General features: G+C 52.3%; 1 protein-coding gene across 1 annotated transcript in view; it reads right to left on the reverse strand.

The window, feature by feature from the left end:
- Positions 1 to 2,008: 2,008 nt before the first annotated feature.
- Positions 2,009 to 14,337, reverse strand: part of GREB1 (growth regulating estrogen receptor binding 1) — a 77,688-nt gene continuing 65,359 nt past the window's right edge. The window contains exons 26-32 of the mRNA XM_049652518.1: positions 12,523 to 12,727; positions 11,963 to 12,137; positions 9,811 to 10,029; positions 7,707 to 7,842; positions 5,444 to 5,644; positions 4,836 to 4,974; positions 2,009 to 3,669 (exon numbers count right to left, since the gene is read on the reverse strand). Of these exons, the coding sequence (XP_049508475.1) occupies positions 3,506 to 3,669; positions 4,836 to 4,974; positions 5,444 to 5,644; positions 7,707 to 7,842; positions 9,811 to 10,029; positions 11,963 to 12,137; positions 12,523 to 12,727 (1,239 nt within the window). The 3' untranslated portion in view covers positions 2,009 to 3,505. The remainder of the gene's footprint in view (positions 3,670 to 4,835; positions 4,975 to 5,443; positions 5,645 to 7,706; positions 7,843 to 9,810; positions 10,030 to 11,962; positions 12,138 to 12,522; positions 12,728 to 14,337) is intronic.

Below are 14,337 nucleotides of genomic sequence, written 5' to 3' on the forward strand. Positions count from 1 at the left end.
AATCCTGTTCTGATTAGCCATCTGACCCCAGTCTGAGAGTCTCAATCTGCTGCCTTATTAGGTGAATTTAATCCATTTACATTTATTTTGATCCGGGATATATTTTTTTTAATTAATATTTTTTTAATACGTATTTTTGAGAGAGACAGTGCAAGCAGGGGAGGGGCAGAGAGAGGGGGAGACACAGAATCTAAAGCAGGCTCCAGGCTCTGAGCTGTCAGCACAGAGCCCGATGCAGGGCTCAAACCCATCAACTGTGAGATCATGACCTAAGCCAAAGCTGAAGGCTTAACCGACTGATCCCCCAGGTATCCCTGATCAGGGATATGCTTGAATGTCTTTCTGCCATCTACTTTATTTACCAAGCTTTTTGTTTCTTCCCTCCCCAGCCTGTTCTTCCCTTATACCACATACACTGGTTTTGTTGATACTCCTTTTCCCTTTAATGTTTAGATCTTGTACATCCTCTTTCAATTCTTCCAGGGATTACTGTTTTTTAAACGTATATTTAAATATTCCTTTTCTGGTAACATGTTAACCACCCCTGCCCCGTTAAGCCAGGAATTTTAGGTCAATTTCACTCCTTTATTTTCTCAGTTCCTCCATCACTGGCCACTCCCACCCCCAGCTCCCATGTTGGAAGCATCTAAAACAGAACGGAGTCAGTCAAGGGGCGTTTCACGAACACTACCATTTGCTGGGCATATTCCAGTCTCCAGGAACACAGGAGTGAATGTGTCTTACGAAGTTCCTACTTTCACGGGAAAGGACAAAGAAAACACTAAACAAAATGCATTCTACCTCCTCATTGAGGAGGTGACCTTTGAGGGATCCGAGCGACATGAAGGGGAGAAGCGGTCCAGGCACAGGAAGCAACTGGCCTGAGGTGGGTACTCGGCTGGCAGTGGCCAAGATGAGCCAGGAGGGCCAGATGTGCAGTGAGCAAGGGGAACAGTCAAGTGTTAGCACAGACCGCCAACGTTCATTCCTGTTTGCCGTCACACCTCTCCAGGTGCGCCTCCTGGCGGGTTCCCTCTTGAGCTCGTCTGGCTATTCACCCGTCTACCGAGGTCTCTGTTTTCACTTCCAAATCTGTAATCCATCCTTTTTTGTTCTGGATACTGTAACATCTTACTTTTGTCTGATTTGGATTATGCTTGTTTTATAATTAACCTCTTTACTGACATTATCACCTTTCACTGTATGACGTTTGCTACTTTAAGAATCTTAGTTGTTTGTTCATTTCCATACTTGGTGGGTGGGGGGGGGGGGTGTTCCTGTTTGCTTATTTCGTCTACTATAAACTGACCCATACAACTGTGAGGGGAGAGATAGGACAATGCCACAGAGAGGGGGTGCCAATAGCTTGTCTTCACAAAAGCCTGGACCCCCTCCCGTGCCCCCTCCTTGAGGCTCCCTCCACACTCTGCAGTAAGCTTAGCAGTGGCTGCCCGCCCAGCCCAGGTCAGCGGCGTCTGTGAGTGTTGCAGAAGAGCTGGAAGGAATCGAAGGGCCCCAGCTGCACCAAACCGTCTCACCGTGACAAACGCCCCAGGCCCCTTCCACGTCCTTAGCCACCGTGACGCACAGAGCAGCCCTGACTCCATCTTCCGACGTAGCATGTTTCTCTGTGTGGTCTCAGCTGTGCTAGCCTTCATTTCCGTTCTTCTCGGCACCTAATTTTCTCTCTCGGGGATTCCTCCATGTGTTAATACACAGTTACTTTTATGGATTTATAATTTCCTTTCCAAAACTGTCTTCTCTGTCACGTCATGAGGTTGTAAGCAGGGAGCCCTTGGAGATCACCGGTCACACTACTCCCTCTCAAAAAAACAAAACCAAAACCAACCGAATTCATTCCCACCAAAGAAACCAGGAGGGCATCACAGGTTTTATTTATAAGACTGGGACAAACAAGAATATTAGTTTGGTGTCTTCCAAGTTTAAATTAACTAACAAAATGGGAAGCACGGCACACAAGCTACTATTTACAAAAGACAAATACAACTGAAGAAGGCGAGTTTTTATTCCGAGATAGGAATAATGGCATATACGAAGGGATCGTTTTATAAACACTGAACTAATCTTTTATACTCATCGGCTGGTTTTTCTTTGGGCGGGGGTGGGGGGGGGAGATTAAACTCTTAGGCATCATCTTCTAAAATAATTTCTTCTTGGACTGTTATGCATCAGAGTGCTCAGAAGTGTCCAAGATGGCTGTGTACGAATGCATATGCTGGCGGTGCATTTCTGAGTATCTTCAAACCCTCCCTTCCGTTAGGGGCCACTCCAAAAGCACCGTGGCCCGGGGCAAGACAGACGCCGGTCCGGAATCCAGGAGTCTACTGGTCCATCCTTCTGCTTCTCTCCTTGCGCAGTGGTCTCGGTGAGGTGCGCTCCCTGCGTCTGAACCTTCTCGTCTTCCAGGTGGAGGATCATTGCACCCACCCAGGCTGTTGGAAGGACTGAGCAAGATCATAGCTGTGAAAGCACCCAGTCCGACGCCTGGCCCATGGGTGGCACTCAAACACACGGGCGGATGGAACGGTAAGCGTCATGGAACGGTCCCGCTATCTTGTCGTCCATTCTGATCGGGGCCAAGCACTCGTAAGAGAAAACAAGCTATTTAAAGAACCAAAAACTGAGCTTTAATAAATTATAGTCAAAAGTTTAATTCTTACCAACTATTTTATGGCCCTTTGGTGGTTTCGTTGTTTCAAAGCAAGCAATTTGGCCCTCTTTGTAAGGCAAAGTTGGTCTCTTCGGGTCAACCTCTCCGACTCTAATTTCCTTCCTGAAACACTTCTTGTTTCCAAGAAAGTTTCTTTTCACCTTTGCCCTTTCTAAGAGGTAGGATATTGACCCTATACTATTTTATTTTAACAGAATCATACTTGCTGTGAAGTGAAATCATCTGCTTTACTTTTTCAGAGTGGATGCCTTTGGCCTGGCTTCTGAAAGAGCAAACTTGTAGGCCGTTACGTAATTCTTATTAAACGTCCTTGTTTTTTCCTCCTCTCCAGCCTTTACAGTTAAAAGATGTTCTTCTGGAATATTGCTTTGTAGTAGGTGATAGGGAAACCCCCATAGTCGGAATCCTGTCCATCGCACAACAAGAAGTTACTGACGCCTCTACAAGAACACCCAAGAGTGATCCTTTAGAACTCAGAAAAGTCGCATGTGTCCATGGAAACACACGGATGACAGGACGGCAGGCAAAAGTTTGTTCTTCATCAAGTGGACTTCGATAGAGCCCAGGGCCGTGTGGTCTGGCCCAGAACCCAGGAGACGTGGCTTTGCGTCCCTGCTCACCACCCACTCATCCTCATTGCTCTAAGACCACAAACGCCCAGGCCTGGGCTCCTGGCACGTAGCACGAGGGGGCCGCACAATGGTCCCGGGGCCGCTCCAGTTCGAGCACCCCAGGGATCTCAGAGTCCCTTTAGCCTCAAGAGCATGAGGTGCTGAAGGCTCCCCTCCCGCAGAAAATCTGCCGGTGTCTCCCTCAGATGTGCCGCCCGGTCAGAAAAAAGAGCGGCCGGTCTTCCTTGGCGTTGGCCGTCTGGAATTCGTCACGCAGCCGGAACTGCCACTCGTCCTCCAGCTCGAGGCGGACCACCGTCTGGCGCAGGGAGTTCCGGTCCTGGCAGATCACGCACAGGGTGGCACCTGCGTGGGCAACGGCAGAGGCGGTGAAGAAAACGAATGAGAGCTACGGCCTGGATTCTACCGGCAACAAGGAGACACGATGTCGTTTGGGAAGGAGGGACCAGACATCCAGGCGACACCTCCTGCTGCTTCTGGAAAGCTTCGTACTCTCAGCGAGACACACAGCGAGATGGTTATTTGGCAGGTCTGGCCGGTGACACAACACGGAGGCGGAAGAAATGTGCACAAAGCGGTGGAGGGGGTGGAGAACCGGAAGCAGAAGACGCCTCGTCGGCCGGTCAGATCACCAACCAAGCGCTCGGGTTCCAGCCCCGCGCTAGCCCACCTCTCCCAGGCTGACCCCGCCCCTTCCTCTCCCACGCGAGCCCCCTGCATACTGGCCAGATGCAGCACACCCCCACCCCCACCCCCACCCCCCCAGCCTTGGGAATTCTCCCTCCTCTCCACTCCCAGCATCCTCGATAATCCCTCTGGTCGGCTCATTCATCCTGTAGGTCGGTCTACCTGCCGCCCTTCCTACGCACGTGTCCTAGCCTCCTAGTACCCGAAATGTTTCCCCGGGGCAGACCGTGGGAGAAACCTCTTACTACTTCCCAAGGCCGCATACAGCACTGGTGCGCAGTAAACACCCGCTCGACAAGGTCAGAGTGCAGACACCCAAGGCAAGGGAAGATCGGTCAGGATTCCCAGCTGGCTGGAAATAACACTGTTAAGTCCTAGAGAATGAAACATCTGTCGCTCTCAGCCATTCTAGCGTGACAACAACTATGGGAGCAGAAAGATCCGAGTAAAGGTCAAAGAGCATGCAGTACTCCCCAAGATGAGGAGGAAACCCCAGGTACCAGGAGGAAGGCACGTCTGAAGGGGCCTGGGTGCTGATGTTAAGAATCTGGGCTGACGAGGACCACAAGTCCAAAATATCTACCTGAAAGAAAGGGGGCGTGTCTTGCCTCTATCCCGACAGGCACCAGGGGAAGAGAGCCACGCTGGGATCCCATCCCAGCCTTCTTTTACCTTCCTGGATAATCAGGACAGTCATATTCCCTCTCTGAGCCTCAGTTTACCCACTGGCAAAGGGGGACTAAGACCACAGGTCACCTCCTCGGAAGTGCCAGGTGCCAAAAGGCATTCAAATCGAGGTCCAGGGTAAAAGGATGGGAAGTTACCTTTCAGAAAATGAAACTTTTTCAAAAAGCTAGCTCCCACAAAAGAATCACAGAGGTATAGCAGGAGTCCGCTAAACATGAAGTCAGAGCAGCTGATGTTCAGGGAGTGGGGCCTGGAGCTCACATAACACACAGAAATCTGAAAAAGAAGGAATCCAAGAGAGAACATCAGCTTTTATGAAATACCCAACAACACCATGCTAGGGCCTTGCGTCTAACAAATACTAACTGCTTGGCCAACGCCCAAGGCTGGTGGGGGCCGGGGCAGAGACAAGATTTAGTGCTATGTCCAAATCCAGATCCTAAAACTCAAGTCCAAGAAATGTATCCACACTTGCCCATCCATCAATTCGAGAATCCATCAGTTCGACGGATGAGTTGCCACCCGTCAATTTTGGCATCCGCGTGGGCTTTCATTCCTAACTTATTACAGTGGGGGGCAAACCACTTAAACTCTCTCAGGCTTTTACCCTATCAGCTATAAGGCGGGGTGAACACCTGAGGCAAAGGAGCTGAGTAGCTTATCATCCCGAGCCCTGGGTTCTGGTGCCTCCGTTTTAGGAATTTCTCGGATTCGTGGACTGGGCGGGGCCCCCTCTGAAAGTCACCTGAGATCCCAGGTTAAGGTAGCAGTCGACCGAGAGCACAGGGTGGCCGCGGTTCCGCAGGGACAGCGGGAAGAATCGGTGACTGTGGTGCTGGAGGAACTTCTCCAGCAGAAGCTGCGCAGGCGCCGCGAGGAACGTGTGCTTGCTGTCCGGGGCGCAGATGTACTGGGCCGGCACGATGGCCACGGGGTTGTCGGATACCTGCCCGGGGAAGGCGGGGTCAGCCACTCCCAGCCACCCTGAGCACAGAGGTCCCTCCCCAGGCCTCTCCTGGGGTGAGTGGCCCTGTCACGGAAGACTGTGTCACAGGGTAGAGCTGCCCAGCTGCGAACACATACTTCAACCCAGAAATTCTCTGCCAAGGAAAAGTACGCTTTACCACGGTGGGACGTGTGAAACTGACGAGTGGGACCGGTAAGAATTGTAGGCATTGACCACTCCATGCAGAAGACTTGCCGCCTGGTCTAGGATAATCAAGAGGACCACTGGACCTGGGGAACTCTCCCCTAAATCCAGAGAGGCAAACCTCTGGGAAGGATCAGCCTCCCTCTGGCCCCAGAACCTATCCACCTTCGCCTGCCCCCGCCGCCCTTCCTGCCGACCACCCACCGGTCTGCACCCACCACCCCTTACTCCACGGCCAATGCGTTTGCCGGGCTGCAGCCAGGGAGACTCGGCGTAAATAAAACGAATCAAATCCTCTGCTGGGCACCCTTCGGTGGTCTCTCATTACTCCTAGAGAAAGTCCAGAATGTTCCCATGGCTGCTAAGACCCTACATGCTTCTCTAGCCCATCTCCGCCATGCCTTCTGCCCTTTATGCTTCTTCCACGCTGACCTCCCGGCTTTCACCTACTCAGCTCCTTCACCCAGATCCTTCTTTGAGCAGCTGTGTATTACCCCCGAGTCTCTGCTTTAATGTCACTGTCTCAGGGACACTCACGCAGACTCCCTCCCCCACCCTTCGCAAGGTTAGGTCTCCCTGTGACACACGTCACCCTCGTGGTGCTGGTCACAAGGACACTACATGTTTAACATCCGCCTCAGCTCAGGGCTACACCGAGTGAAGGGCCTGCGTGCTCAGTAAATACTCAATGAGTAAATGAAAGTAAGTTATTTCATTTAGATGGAAGATTATCGAATGTTCCAGCTCTCTTACACATAACCTAAACCTAGCGGAAAAGAAGATGCTCAAAATAGGAATACACATAAAATATCTAGAGCCAGAAGATTAGACTGAGAGACATAAAGAAAACTCAGTTTTAAAAGTACAACAGTATCTTTGATAGACAATGTGGTAAAAATCAGAATTGTAAAAATTAAACTAGAAATCCAACACAATTTCAATAAGAAATCTCAGCAGCGGGGGAGGGTAGGACTTAATTCAACGACTCCCGAGTTCTGGAAGTACAGACCTTTTCTTTAAATGTCTTGCTACTTTTTAAGAGAAATGAGGATGGGCTTTCCCTTTCAGAGAAGGCTTCACATCCTGCTGATAGGAAGGGGCAGGTGGGTGGGGGTTTGGGACTGGCGTCTGAATTCAGACCCGGCCCAGCTCAGGACAAGCAACCAACACACACACAAGGAGTGAGGGGAGATGAGGCAGGACAGAGGCTGAAAGAGTCACCGGGACAGGCTGATGTGTCCACCGCCCGGGCAAAAGTCAAGGTAGATGGAGGTACAAAGCAGAGAATGGGGCTCCCTTCCATGGGTCAGAGAGAACCTTCAGGCAGAGTCGTGCCAGCCCCATATGTCCTCCTGGAAGACCAGATCTCGGAGGGTGTGCTAGGACTTTCCACCCTGAAATTCTGCAGCCAGCACTGACCTAATCAGACCACGTCTCTCCCCACCAAGAGGCTGGCTCGCGCACAGACAACACGGCTACAGGCCAGCCTGTTGGTGCCATTTGGTTATCTGGCCAGGCGCTGTCCAGAGGCCCAGAGAGGAGCATGGCGCCCCACCCCCCAGGAGCTGGGTCCAACAGAGAAGCCAGGGCAGTGAACACAGAGCCCAGCGTTGGACGTGCAGGCAGGCGAGCGCTCGCGGGAAGGCTGGTGGCAGCCACACTGGCGGGACGCGTACAGGGGATACTGGTTAGAACCAGCGATCGGGAGAGAAACCCGACGGCAGGCCTCCCTTCCCCAGGCTCCCAATTCAAAACCTTTACGAAGGCCACCAGCCGTCAAGGCCACCCCACGGCCTGGCCTCCCTGCCAGCTCCCACACCACCGCAGCCCAGGCAGCAGACTCAGTGGGCGCACTCACCTTGGACTTGATGTGGCAGGACCTGTGGCCGCCCACGGCAATCTGCTTCTTCATCACGCTAAAGCGGTTGAACCGGCAGAGCAGGAGGCCGGCGCTATGCACCCGCAGGTTGAAGTCCACGTCGTCACACGTGAACCTGCTCAGAAGCAGAGGAGGGAGCAGATAGCACTGGACGCGGCCCACGGCCCCGGGCACGCCCCCAGCAGCCACGTGGAGTGTGCACCCCCCCGCGCCGGGGGGCTCGTTCCAACCTTGAAGACCTCGCTCAATAGCGGCATATAAAGAAGACAAAACAAATAAGGAGACCAGGTGTGGCTGCGATGTGTCTGCACCAGGCCGGGCTTAAACTACAGAAGGACTACCACTGGCTGATCACACGCTACAGGCACCGTGTGAGGGGCTTCACAGACACTGTTTCATCCATGCGTTACAAACAAAAAACAAAACAACAAACAAAGAACAAAAGGGAGGTGCCTGGGTGGCTCAGTCGGTTAAGCGCCCGACTCTGGCTCAAGTCATGATCTCATGGTTCGTGAATTCGAGCTCCACATCAGGCCCTGTGCTGACGGCTCGGAGCCTGGAGCCTGCTTCAGATTCTGTGTCTCCCTCACTCTCTGCCCCTCGCACTCTGTCTCTGTCTCTCAAAAAGAAACATTAAAAAATAAATAAATAAAATTTAAAAAAAAAGGAAAGAAAACAACAAACTCCCTAGAGTAAAAATATTAGCCACATTTTACAGCTGAGAAAAACAAGGCTCAGAGATGCTAAGTCATCAGCCTAAACTGCAAAGCTGTGAAAGAAAAAACCCAGAACTTAGCAGGGCAGCCTGGCTCCAAAAGCGACCCTCCCACGGCTCCTCCGACGGCCATCTTGGGTGTGGCCCCAGGGCTCCTCCGACGGCCATCTTGGGTGTGGCCCCAGGGCTCCTCAGACCGACATCTTGGGTGTGGCCAACTGCCTGGCCTATAGGGATGCCTGATAAGGGCTGGCAATCTGGTTATTCTTGAGATGTGAGCACTTCCGTGGCCAGGCCCAGAGAGAGAGTCATATGGAAATTATTTCCTAGTTTTCTTCAGTGTTAATGCTCCTAAAAACGGACGTATTCCGAGAAGGAAGCAAAAAAGTAAGAGAAATGACACAGTACGACGTAAGTCACTATATAAAGGATCACGTGAACCGATGAAGGAAGTTGAATGATCTTATGCAAATCTACAGTCTACAGAATTATACAATTAAAAAACAATTTTTTTTTTTAAGTTTATTTATCTTGGGGCGCTTGGGTGGCTCAGTTGGTTAAACGTCCGACTCCAGCTCGGGTCATGATCTCGCTATTTGTGAGTTCGAGCCCCGCGTTGGGCTCTGTGCTAACAGCTCAGAGCCTGGAGCCTTCTTTGGATTCTGTGTCTTCCTCTCCATGTACCCCTCCCCCGCTCATACTCATGTGCACATGCGCGCTCTCTCTCTCTCTCTCTCTCTCTCAAAAATAAGCATTAAAACAATTTTTTAAAATAAATAAATAAAAGTTTATTTATCTTGAGAGAGAGCGTAGCATGAGCGTACGTGCGTAAGGGGCAGGGAGAGATGTGGGGCTCAAACTCACAAACCCTGAGATCATGACCCGAGCCAAAATCAAGAGACGGGACACTCAACCAACTGAGCCACCCAGGCACCCCTATACGACAGAAAAATTAAAAAAAAAAAACCCGAGGGCTGATTTCAGCTTGGGTCATGGGTCTCGAAGTCTGTGGGATCAACCCTCTTCACTATCAGCACTATCAGCCTGCTTGGGATTCTCTCTCCCGCTCCCCCCCCCCCCCCCCCCCCCCCCCGCCCCTCCCACTTGTGCACACATACACACACACACACACACACACACACACACACGTGCGCGCTCTCTCTCTCAAAATAAAAAAATAAACATTAAAAAAACCCACCCCAAAACCTGAGAGCTGAAAGCAGGGCCAGAGCAATGCCCCGGGAAGGAAGCCTCCGGTTCCACTGGCCCCGCAGCGGGGAGGCGGCCGTCCCCCAGGCCTAAGGTTGCCCTTCAGGGCGGGCTCTGGGCGGGGGGCGGTGCCGACGGCCACAGAGGGCGGGGACTCACCGGTTCTGGTTGTACTGCACATTCTGGGTCAGGTCCACGTTCAGAATGATGAAGTCGTGCACGTGGCAGCGGGAGAAGGGCTCCCGCACCTCGGCGCTCCCGGTCTTGCTGGACCACTTCCGCATGCCAATCAGGGCATAGTGGGTGATGTTGGGGGACGCCTCGATGTGCTGCATGATGTGCTTCAAGGACACGTTTCTTTCTGCCCAGGAAAACTCCCTGCTCAAAAGAGGGAGACGGACGTCCCCAGGCTGAGGGGCAAACAGCAGCAGGGCCCCCAGGACCGGACGCTTAGGAGCTGGGTAGGGCGGGAGCAGGTGGAGCCCATCGCTGCCACCCTGAGTGCCGGGCGCCAGGCTAAGCGGGTCACATCTACTATTACGTACCCTCACGGCAACCTCATGACCTAGACCTTTCATCCCCATTCTACAAATGAGGAAAAAGGGGCTCTGAAGAACTTGCCCGGTGTCACTCAACAGAGCTCGGACTCAAACAGCGCCGTCCCCAAAGCCTACCTCCTCCCCATCAGGCTAAAACACTGCATTTCCCGTTTGCAGACCTGAGGGCAAAATGGTGGGGAGAGCGAGGCTTTCTGCTGTGAATTCCAGTAAGGGAATTCACCCCCCACCCTGACTGCCACTGTCTGAGGACTGTGATGACGACAGGGACACCTGATGACCAGGGAGGGGGCCGGCGGGAGGGGCTCCAGGGCTAGGAGCTGGGCCCCAGCACGCAGCTCAACTCTTCTGGACCCCAGCTTGCTTTTCCCCAGCCAAGGGGCTTAAATAGACTCTCTAGGGCCCTGGCCAGCCCTGACATGCCAGGGCGTTAATGGCTGCTTCAGAATAGAATTCGGAAACGCAGAATGAAGGCTCAATTCTCTCCCAGTCTCCGCCCCCGGCTGAGCTCTTGCCTTTGGAAGAGCGTCAGGGAGAATACTGCCAGCAAAGCAGAACTGCTCCCATAAACTACGGGCAGCTCTATCATCCGGAACACATTTTCTCTCTAGAAGAACAGGGACTAGTGCTGATTGTCACAGGAGGGTACCACTAACATAAAAGAGGTGAACTGACCTCACGTTTCTTAAAAAAAAAAAAAAGCCAAAAATAATCAGAAGTCATCAGGCAGCCCTAAGTTGAAACATCCATGTGGCAAAAATCACAAAAGGAAGTATTTTACCAACGATGTTCAGAGTCTATCTACTGAGCCTTCCCTACATTGTGCCCTCTGGTGCCCACCTCCAGGCACACCCTTCAGAGTTTAGTTGTGACACTAATGTCACACAGCAAATAAAAATGCAGCTGGCTGTTAGGAATTAGGCTGGCGGCAGGGGGAGGGTGTGGAAGGCTCCAGGAGGGAATTTCTGGGCCACTGGTGATGTCCCATTTCTTCCAACGGGAGTTGGTTAAATGGGTGATCAGTGTGTGAAAATTTCTGGACGTGTCCTACTTTCCGTAGGTATTTTATACTGAATATATACTGTGTGATTTTCTGTACGTATTATACATCCAAGAAAAGTTTTAAAAAGTTAAAAACACAAGGGGCCGCCTGGGTGGCTCAGTCAGTTAAGCGTTTGACTCCTGATTTCGGCTCAGGACCTGATCTTGTGGCTTGTGAGTCTGAGCCCCCAAATCGGGCTCTGCGCTGACAGTGTGGAGCCTGCTTGAGATTCTCTTTCTCTGCCCCTCCCCTACTCTCTCTCTCTCGCTCTCAAAATAAATGAAAAATAAGAAACTTAAAAAAAATTGAAACCTCAAAAGTACGCTGGGCTTGGAATAAGAGCCTGCGACATACAAGGCCATGTGAACCACATACTGTGCTTTCTAAGATGCGGTGTCCTCTGTGGTCCTCAGGAGGTAGCTAAGAAGCCCCCATTGAAAAGGAACAGCTTTGGGGCACCTGGCTGGCTCAGTCGGTTGACGTCCAACTTCAGCTCAGGTCACGATCTCACAGTTCGTGAGTTCGAGCCCCGCGTCCAGCTTTCTGCTGGTCAGCGCAGAGCCCATTTGGATCCTCTGTCCCCCTACTCTCTCCGTCCCTCCCTTGCTCACGCTCTCTCCAAAAAATAAATAAATAAACACTAAAAAAAAAAAAAAAAAGGAACAGGTTCATGTTCCTTCCAGGGTCGGGGTGGGGGGCGGGGGCACCTCACCGGCTTCTTTCTCCGCCACAGTCTACATCCACCACGTTCCACATCACGCAGGAGTCGTCCGAGATCACGATGAAAGGCCAGATGTCCTGTGGCTTGATCCCCAGCTCCTCCTGCCGGTTCCTCTCCAGCTCCAGATTGTGGTAAGACAGCTCCTTGATCAGGAAGTGGGCGGCGCCTGAAATGGGCAAACCCGAGGCCCACTCTTGGGTCGGTCCTCCACGGACATCAACCCAGGACAGGCCCACTCTCAGGTCTGCCCTACCCGGGACCAAGGCCCCATCTGGAGTTAGAAAGGCTCATCGAGGCCCCGGCCCATGACCAGCCAGCTCCCGACGGGCCTAATCTCCATCGCCAACCTGCACACACATTTGTCTGCTTATCCTTGTCTCTGACCGTGGAGAACGTGAATCAAAGCAGTGACCAAAGACGGAAGAAGACTATAGCTTTCAAGACGAAAAAGCCTAATGAAGAATGTTTAACCCATTCATCTCTAGGACCGTCTCCCAAAAGTCTCCGTTCGCAGGAATTTTACCAAGCAGGGCATGTTAAAAAATGCCTACCAACTCCAGCGCTGTTGAAGATGCTTGGGAGCACCAGCATGATGTGGTTGGGCCAGTATTTCTTATAAATGGCCATTTCATACTCCTTGACGACCAGCACGTGCAGATGGCTGGCACCATCCATGGCATGGTACAGGTTAAAGAGTCCGTGTTCGTGACGGCCGGTTGTCGGGGTGAACGTCGGACTTTTTATATACTCGTGGCTCTGGAAAGCAGAGGAATGATGAGGGGAAGTGTTTGTGAATACGGTCACGATCACTCCCCTCCCTTTGAAATGGGACTTCGCGGAAGCTTCCGAGAAGAGAACGCAGCCAGTTTCCACACTCACTGAATGCAGCTTAGCCTTGGGACTTGCTTTTCCCGAGAAGACGACGTGAACACGATGGTTTGCGCCCGTTCCGAGCCTGGCCCCCCGAGGACGGACACATTCCACCCTCTCTCTCTCAGACCCCTCCCCGAGAGGAGCCGGGGCTGGCCTGCTGGGGCAGGAGAGACCGCAGCGGGCAGGGATGGGCGTCCCACTGAGGCGACCCTCGCCCGGCCAGCCCCCAGCTGACCTGGCAGCTAACCACAGACACGAGTGATCGCAACAAGCCAGGGTAACCACACAGCGGGACCGAGCCCAAGCTGCCAGCCCGAAGAATCGCAAGCGGAGTGAGGGCTTGCTTGGGAACGGTCAGTTACACAACCGAAACTAACTGGCATGTGTCAGTGACCCAAACGGATCCCCCTCCCGTGTTGGCACTGAATATGTGCGGAATTTAAGTCTGGACGATTTAAATCCCTCAGTCCCTCATCCCTGCAGCCTAGCTCCTAATCCACTCCAGTTGTGAATCTTTTATATCAAGAACTGGGTTTTCCTCCACTCTGCCCTCAACAAAAAAGTTCTTCTGGTTGAGCTAGGCCTTCCACTCCTTCTGAGTTCCTCAGAGCACCTGCCACAAAAAAAGCTGTGCTGCACCTGGTGCCCGTACCCAGTTCTGGCTGGAACTGGCTGGAACTGGCTGGAAAAGCGAGGGGGGGGGGGGGACAGAGAAACCCTCCACCAGTGCAACAGCCCACCCCAGCCCACAGGGTAGGAGACGCCTTGTCATAAAGGCCCCCATTGTTCTTTACAAATGTTTTCAGTGCTTGGTAAAAGACTGCCAGGTCTGAAAGATTATTCCACCCCAAGGTACTGGCCCTCTGGAGAACGAAAAGCAGCGTCCCACACAAGGGTCACATTGGCCGGGGCTGGGGGCAGGCAGCAAGCTGACTCTGAGACGGTCAGGCTGGATCTGTGAAACCAAGCATCCCTATGAGGAGGGCCTCTAAGAATGCTGGTCACGGACTTTGGTGGACTCTATCGGGTTTTCCACGTATGATATCATGTCCTCTGCAAAAAGGGAAAGCTTGACTTCATCTTTGCCAATTTGGATGCCTTTGATTCCCTTTTGTTGTCTGATTGCTGAGGCTAGAACTTCCAACACTATGTGAAACAACAGCGGTGAGAGTGGACATCCCTGTCGTGTTCCTGATCTCAGGGAAAAAGCTCTCAGTTTTTCCCCATTGAGGATGCTATTAGCTGTGGGCTTTTCATAAATGGCTTTTATGATGTTTAAGTATGTTCCTTCTATCCCGACTTTCTCGAGGGTTTTTATTAAGAAAGGATGCTGAGGGGCGCCTGGGTGGCGCAGTCGGTTAAGCGTCCGACTTCAGCCAGGTCACGATCTCGCGGTCCGTGAGTTCGAGCCCCGCGTCAGGCTCTGGGCTGATGGCTCGGAGCCTGGAGCCTGTTTCCGATTCTGTGTCTCCCTCTCTCTCTGCCCCTTCCCC

The sequence above is a fragment of the Panthera uncia genome (assembly GCF_023721935.1).
Source record: "Panthera uncia isolate 11264 chromosome A3 unlocalized genomic scaffold, Puncia_PCG_1.0 HiC_scaffold_12, whole genome shotgun sequence".
NCBI classification, from domain to species: Eukaryota; Metazoa; Chordata; class Mammalia; order Carnivora; family Felidae; genus Panthera; species Panthera uncia.